Source organism: Limulus polyphemus, unplaced genomic scaffold (genome assembly GCF_000517525.1).
Source record: "Limulus polyphemus unplaced genomic scaffold, Limulus_polyphemus-2.1.2 Scaffold5495, whole genome shotgun sequence".
In the NCBI taxonomy this organism is placed as follows: Eukaryota; Metazoa; Arthropoda; class Merostomata; order Xiphosura; family Limulidae; genus Limulus; species Limulus polyphemus.
This window is the reverse complement of record NW_013671105.1, coordinates 29,278-35,587: the sequence shown is the minus strand read 5'-3', so window position 1 is coordinate 35,587 and position 6,310 is coordinate 29,278. Positions and strand designations below refer to the sequence as shown.

The window sequence follows — 6,310 nt, the reverse complement described above, 5'->3', positions numbered from 1 at the left end:
AAGATGGTATTCTTCTCCGGAGATGGGAAACTGACGACCTGGCAAATAGTTACACCGAGAAAGTTACGGGAAGTTGTGCTGCATCAATCCCATGGTAGTTTAACAGGAGGACATCTCGGAGTTAATAAGACATTGAGTCACCTACGACAGAGATTTTACTGGATAGTTTTGAGGCAAGATGTGGAAGAATGGTGCAGAACATGCAGTACATGTTGTGCTAAAAGGGGACCCAAGCATAAAGGACGTGCTCCAATGAAGTTATATCAAGTTGGCACACCAAAGGAAAGAGTAGCCATTGACATTGCTGGTCCTTTGCACCAAACTCGTGCTGGAAACAGGTACATTTGTGTGGTGATGGATTATCTCACCAAGTAGCCTGAGGCATATGCAATACCAAATCAGGAAGCTACAACTGCAGCTTCAGCTATTAGTGATTTCTTCTTCAGGTTTGGTATGTCATACGAACTGCATTCAGATCAAGGCCGTAACTTTGAATCAGCTGTGTTCCATTAATGCTGCTAGTTGTTTGGCATACGAAAGTCCAGGACAACACCACTTCACCCACAGTCTGATGGGATGGTAGAAGAGTACAATTGGACACTAGGACAGAAATTGGCAAAGTTATGTAATAGCCACCAAGATGACTGGGATGTCTTACTCCCTCCACTGTTGATGGCCTATAGGACAGCAGAGCATGAAACCACTGGATACACTTCAGCAAAGCTGATGTTTGGCCGGGAACTTTGATTGCCAGTGGATCTAATAACAGGATGCCCACCTTACGAAGAGTTACCTGAAAATGTACCAGAATTCGTGAAAGTGTTATCTGAAAGGATGGATAATATTCACCATCAAGTGCGTTCAAACTTGAAAACGTCTGCTGATTCGATGAAATTATGTTATGATAAGAGATCTACTGAAGTCAGCTTTGTACCAGGAGACAAGGTATGGTTGTATAATCCCAGGAAGACCAAAGGGAAGTCTCCTAAGTTGTCATCTCCATGGAAAGGCCTATATGACATAGTGGATCGCCTCTCAGACGTGACTTTCCGGATAAAATGTGGTCGGCGAGGTAAGCCAAAGGTGGTGCAAGCCGACAGGCTTTGGCGTTATCACGGTCCAGGACATTTCAGTTGTAATGAAATGAACAACAGAACAAATGACGCTGCTGAAGATGTGTCACCTGAAAAAGCCACTGTTGATGAAAAAAACTCTAACAAGTTTAGAGAAGGAAAACAGTGAAACCGTAAATGAAGTAACTCCCACTGATGTGACTGCTACCAATAATGGGACATGTCCTGATGGAGCAGATGAACCCCACGTGAAGCAGAAGCCAATGAAACGGAGACCAGTATGGATGAAGATATATCCTGTAAAATTAAGAAACTTTGTTGTATTTTAATTCTGTGTTTGTAAATTCTGTGCATTTAATTAAGTTATTGTTAATTATCTATTGGTTTAATGCAAGTGGCTATTGTTCGGGATGAACAATACTAATGAAGGGGCAGTGTTACGACAGCGATAGTCGCGTGACTGAAGTTTGTTGAAATATCGGGGAACCTCGCGAATGTCAGAGTGTTTGCTAGATGCCCTCTGTTTTAGTATATAAGCCTGGCGAGAAAAACTAGCATGATTGAAGAGATATGCAGATAAATTGAAGAGATAGATAATTGTGTCAAGCGAACAGTAGGCACCGTAACTGAAGTTTGTGAATCACTGTGATTTATAGCGTGTGTTATAAAGGTTGTTAAGTTTAAAGGGACTGTGGAAATTCTGTGTATTACAAAGTTGTATCAAGAAAGAATAAACTAGTTTTAATTAAGAAAGAACTTGTATTGCTCAAGTTCCTTGGAAGAATTTATACCGGAAATTATCCACAAGATATGCTTCCAAGTAGCTTGTGTATTAGGTCATTCTATACAGTAACATGACTTGCATGTTTACCACACGATTTAAAACTTGTATGTCAGGATTATCAGTTAAACACAGTTCAAAGAGCAATAAAAAGGTCAAATTAAGCAAAAATAAATGTAGACTGTTATGAGCTTTAAGCTATTTAGGATAAACAACTGTAGTTTTCGCTTACAATCTGCAGTCATTTTAGAAAGTAGAAAAAAAAAAAGTGAAGATTTGTTTACTTATTTATTTTTTACCATGATTACAAGTTCAGTCAAACCAACCAAGTCTATACAGAGTTAGGGTAGAGAAAACATAAAAAATAAAATATAGTTTTACTGAAAAGAAACATTCGATATTTATTTAGGAGGTCTTAGAAGCTATGCGAATGAAATTGAAAAATTTTCAGATAGAGAAAAGTAATTTTAATCATAACATTAATATTGCTCTAAGAGCAGTCAATATTCTGACTCCATATATTTACAGAAGAATACATAGTAAAAATACTTAATTTGTAGTATTTACTGAAAGCTTGACAAATTTTGTGAAGTTGTACATACAGTATTAAAAGTTATACTATGAAACCTCTGGAGCAGTTGGAATATGAAGATAGGCATTCACCACGATGTTTCGGTCATACAGAGTCCCAGAAGGAAAAAAAAACCAAAGTGAGAGAAAGGATTCCATGGTGAAGCGAGGTGGCTCTAGATAAGAATTCAACCTTGATAGGTCTATGACAACTCTCTAATCTCCTGTCTTTTGAGGGAAAGCAATTAGACGGGAGTAAAACCCAGGTTGAGTGGGCACACCCAATCAACAATCTTTTTGCATAGTTGGTCTTGAACAGACTTGGCACAACAACTGGACGAAGTTTAGAGGAAAGGAGATATTGGAATTGGATTGGGGGAGGGGGGAGCAGAACTGAAGGCAGGAACCTTTAGATAGAACCCACAGAACTGTCGTGAGGTGTATCAAATCTAGTAATTTGTAGTCTACTAAGTACATAAAAATAACACGCCTCCAAACTATGAAATTTGACCTAAAACACGAAACAACACACAACACCTAAAGTACAAAACCACTAATAGAACTTAAAGGATAAAAAGGCACATAAATGTTGAACTTATAAGTTCACTCAAGGAACCGACAAGACAAAGGACACGAAAGTAAAACCTACCCTGATGAACAAGCACAATAAATTTTGACTTAAATCTAATCCCTAATTAGATGTGACTAGTAGCAATGAAAAAGGAACTTACAAATTAAATAACATAAACAGTGAAAAGAAGTATAAATAATAAACAAAGCCACAAAATTGGCCAAAGTTACAGTTACCCAAACAATAACTATCATGAAAAACCTGTACATATACTGAAAATTAAACAAAAACAAAGTAATAATCAAACTCTAAATGTAAATATAAATTAAAGTAACTTATATGGTAAAGAATTATAAAAATCTAACTTACCAAATACTGAACAGAGAAGACATGAATGACCTAAATTATGCAGAAATGAGGTCAATTCACACAAGCTCACATAAACTCACTAAACATTAGTATACCTACTGCAAGTGAGGAAAACATGCTGAAAATCTTACCACAGATCTCCTGGGAAAAAGAGCAGTACCTAACCCAGGAGGTTACATGGAGGTGCAGTAACAGGTGGAAAATGTTGACCCAGGAGGTTACATGGAGGTGCGGTAACAGGTGGAAAATGTTGACCCAGGAAGTTACATGGAGGTGCAGTAACAGGTGGAAAATGTTGACCCAGGAGGTTACATGGAGGTGCGGTAACAGGTGGAAAATGTTGATCCAGGAGGTTACATAGAGGTGCGGTAACAGGTGGAAAATGTTGACCCAGGAGGTTACATAGGAGTGTGCGGTAACAGGTGGAAAATGTTGACCCAGGAAGTTACATGGAGGTGAAGTAACAGGTGGAAAATGTTGACCCAGGAGGTTACATGGAGGTGCGGTAACAGGTGGAAAATGTAGGAAAAAAATTTCCACTCAGGAGTTATATCCTTCCTCACAAAAAGTTGTAACATGAAAGGAAGAATCATCAGGCAAAGGCAAGACATGAACTACCCATGAACTAAAGTCCATGCTTCCCCAGCAGACATTGTCAACCCTGAGCCCTAAGGACTTGTGTAAGAACCATTGTATACTGTCATGGTAATTTCATTATCTGCCATTTTAAATTTCAAATTTATATGAACACATTAGAATTTGGAAAACAGAAATATTTCAAAAACAAATGAGTAGAAATAATGGAAATCAAACACAGAAAGTGGAAAACTGAAGTTGAAATTGATATAAATTTATGACCAAGCAAAATCAAAAATTTGTAGTGATATGGAGAGCACGTTAAAACACACATCTATACACTAGAATGCCAATCTAGAAAGTGAGGATTACTCTAGAACAGTAGAGGGACCTAGCTGCACAAGTATAGAGCGCACAGTATGATTGATGGAGGGTAGTCACATGATCAGCATGCTCTGAAATGGCACAAAACTGATGAGGTATAAAAGACTGATTTGTTGATAGTAACAAATTTTAGCAATGCTTAGAGGGCAGTCTTGGATCTAGATAGCTTTGGGTGAGAGGGGGTAAGACTGTTTCAAAAAGATTCTTGTCAAATACGAGTTTATGACACAGTTGAAGATCCACAGGATACTCACCTTGTTGTGGTTACTTTTTTTTTGTTTCAGTCTGTTTTCCTTTTGGCTTAGCAGACCTGGCAAATTGCTGAGGTTTTAGTTAAGGTAAATCTCCTACATCAATCTTAACATATAGTAGGTAAAGTAACCAGTATTAAAAGTAAGTTGAGTGACTAATGTTAAGAAAATGTTTAGTGACTAATATTAAAAACAGGTTGAGTGACTAGTGTTAAAAGCATGTTTAGTAACAAATGATAAAAGAAATTTGTAAAACATTTTTTTTCCAACAGAAATCAATAAATAAAGATCAGGTGCCTACTAGATTTTCAAAATTTCAAGTTTTTTAATCTCGTAGAATATTTTTTCTGAGAATTTTCACTAACTTAAGTTACTTGTAATGGGCAAAAACTACCAATTCAGTAATGAGGTTTTAGAAGACAATGTAAGACATAATCACTCAAAAAAACACAACAATCTTATTTGGAAATATTTAAAGCACATATATCACACATGATGTTGTACAGTTTTGCCTGATGAAAGGCTCAGATAACATAATGAAAAAAAAAGAATCATTACATAACTTCAGAAGTATGTATTTACAGTGGTAAAATATATTTTTGAATGTTTAATCTATCTTTACCATGCTACAAGTATATCTCCACCAGCTAGCCATTTTTCCAAGTATGTCAATCTCATCTGTTTTGATCATCCTAAAGATTAATCTTCACTAGTTAGCCATCTTTCTACACATGTTAATCTTATTGTAGCCTATGTTTTAATCTTGATGTTCCTATAAATTCTTGTTACTTAGCTCAAAGGAAGTTTACAATGTGATGATCATGGCCTGAATGTGTGGAACTTTCCCCAAAGTTTAGGAAATATTTGAATCATATACACAAATATAACAATATTTAAAAGTATCTATTAGTTTTCTTTTGCTTTGAGCACTCCCCTACAACCCTCAGCTCAAGTTCTTGGGAAGTTTCCACTACATGGAAAATTGGCTCATTTGTGCTCAAATACTGCAGTCAAATTAATTTATTGTATTACCATCTGCCAGTCTGTAGAGTAAGTTAACAGGTTTGTTAGTCTATTTAGTGCTGTGAATATTGAGTTTGTGTTTCAACAAACAGTTATCTAAAAAAAAAAAAAATTAAAGAAGTGGAACTTCTATTAGTTGTAATTAATTTTGTAAAGTTAGGCCTATCAGATCCCAGTAGCCTTATGAGCCCTATTATTGGGCAAAAGGTCTTGTCAGTACTAAATATGGCAGATATATTGTGGTTGACATATTAAATATTATTCTTTGTTTTCATTCATAAGTTCTTAGAATTGATTTTGTTAATCATGAAACTAAAAAAATTTAACATTTTTGTTATCATTAAATAGATCAGGCTTTCTATTATCAGGAGTGGGATTACAATGGTGAAAATAAATTTGGATTCAGACTCAACTTAAAAATGATGACATACTTGAAGCAAGATTGAAAATTTAATGGAAATTATGAAACAGTGGAAAAATAAGTATAATAAAATTAGAAAAACATTTAAGAGAAAAATGATAAGACACATCTTACAGAATAATTAAGGAAAAAATGAATTTGATTTGAAGACAAAATCAAAGAAAACATTAGAAATATAAAAAAGAATTATAAAAAGGATCAAAGAAACTATAGTATACGTATTAACCCTCTCCTGATGGATCCAAGGCCACATCATTGCGTTTGTTGACTTGCATTCAAAATTTTATTGAA

At 35.6% G+C, this 6,310-nt stretch overlaps 1 protein-coding gene across 1 annotated transcript in view; it reads right to left on the bottom strand.

The window, feature by feature from the left end:
• The window catches only part of LOC106472655 (RNA-binding protein 40-like), a 38,634-nt gene that overhangs the window by 4,284 nt on the left and 28,040 nt on the right, over window positions 1-6,310 (bottom strand). Inside the window, exon 12 of the mRNA XM_013933309.2 lies at window positions 4,579-4,645. Coding sequence (XP_013788763.1) covers window positions 4,589-4,645 — 57 coding nt within the window. The 3' untranslated portion in view covers window positions 4,579-4,588. The remainder of the gene's footprint in view (window positions 1-4,578; window positions 4,646-6,310) is intronic.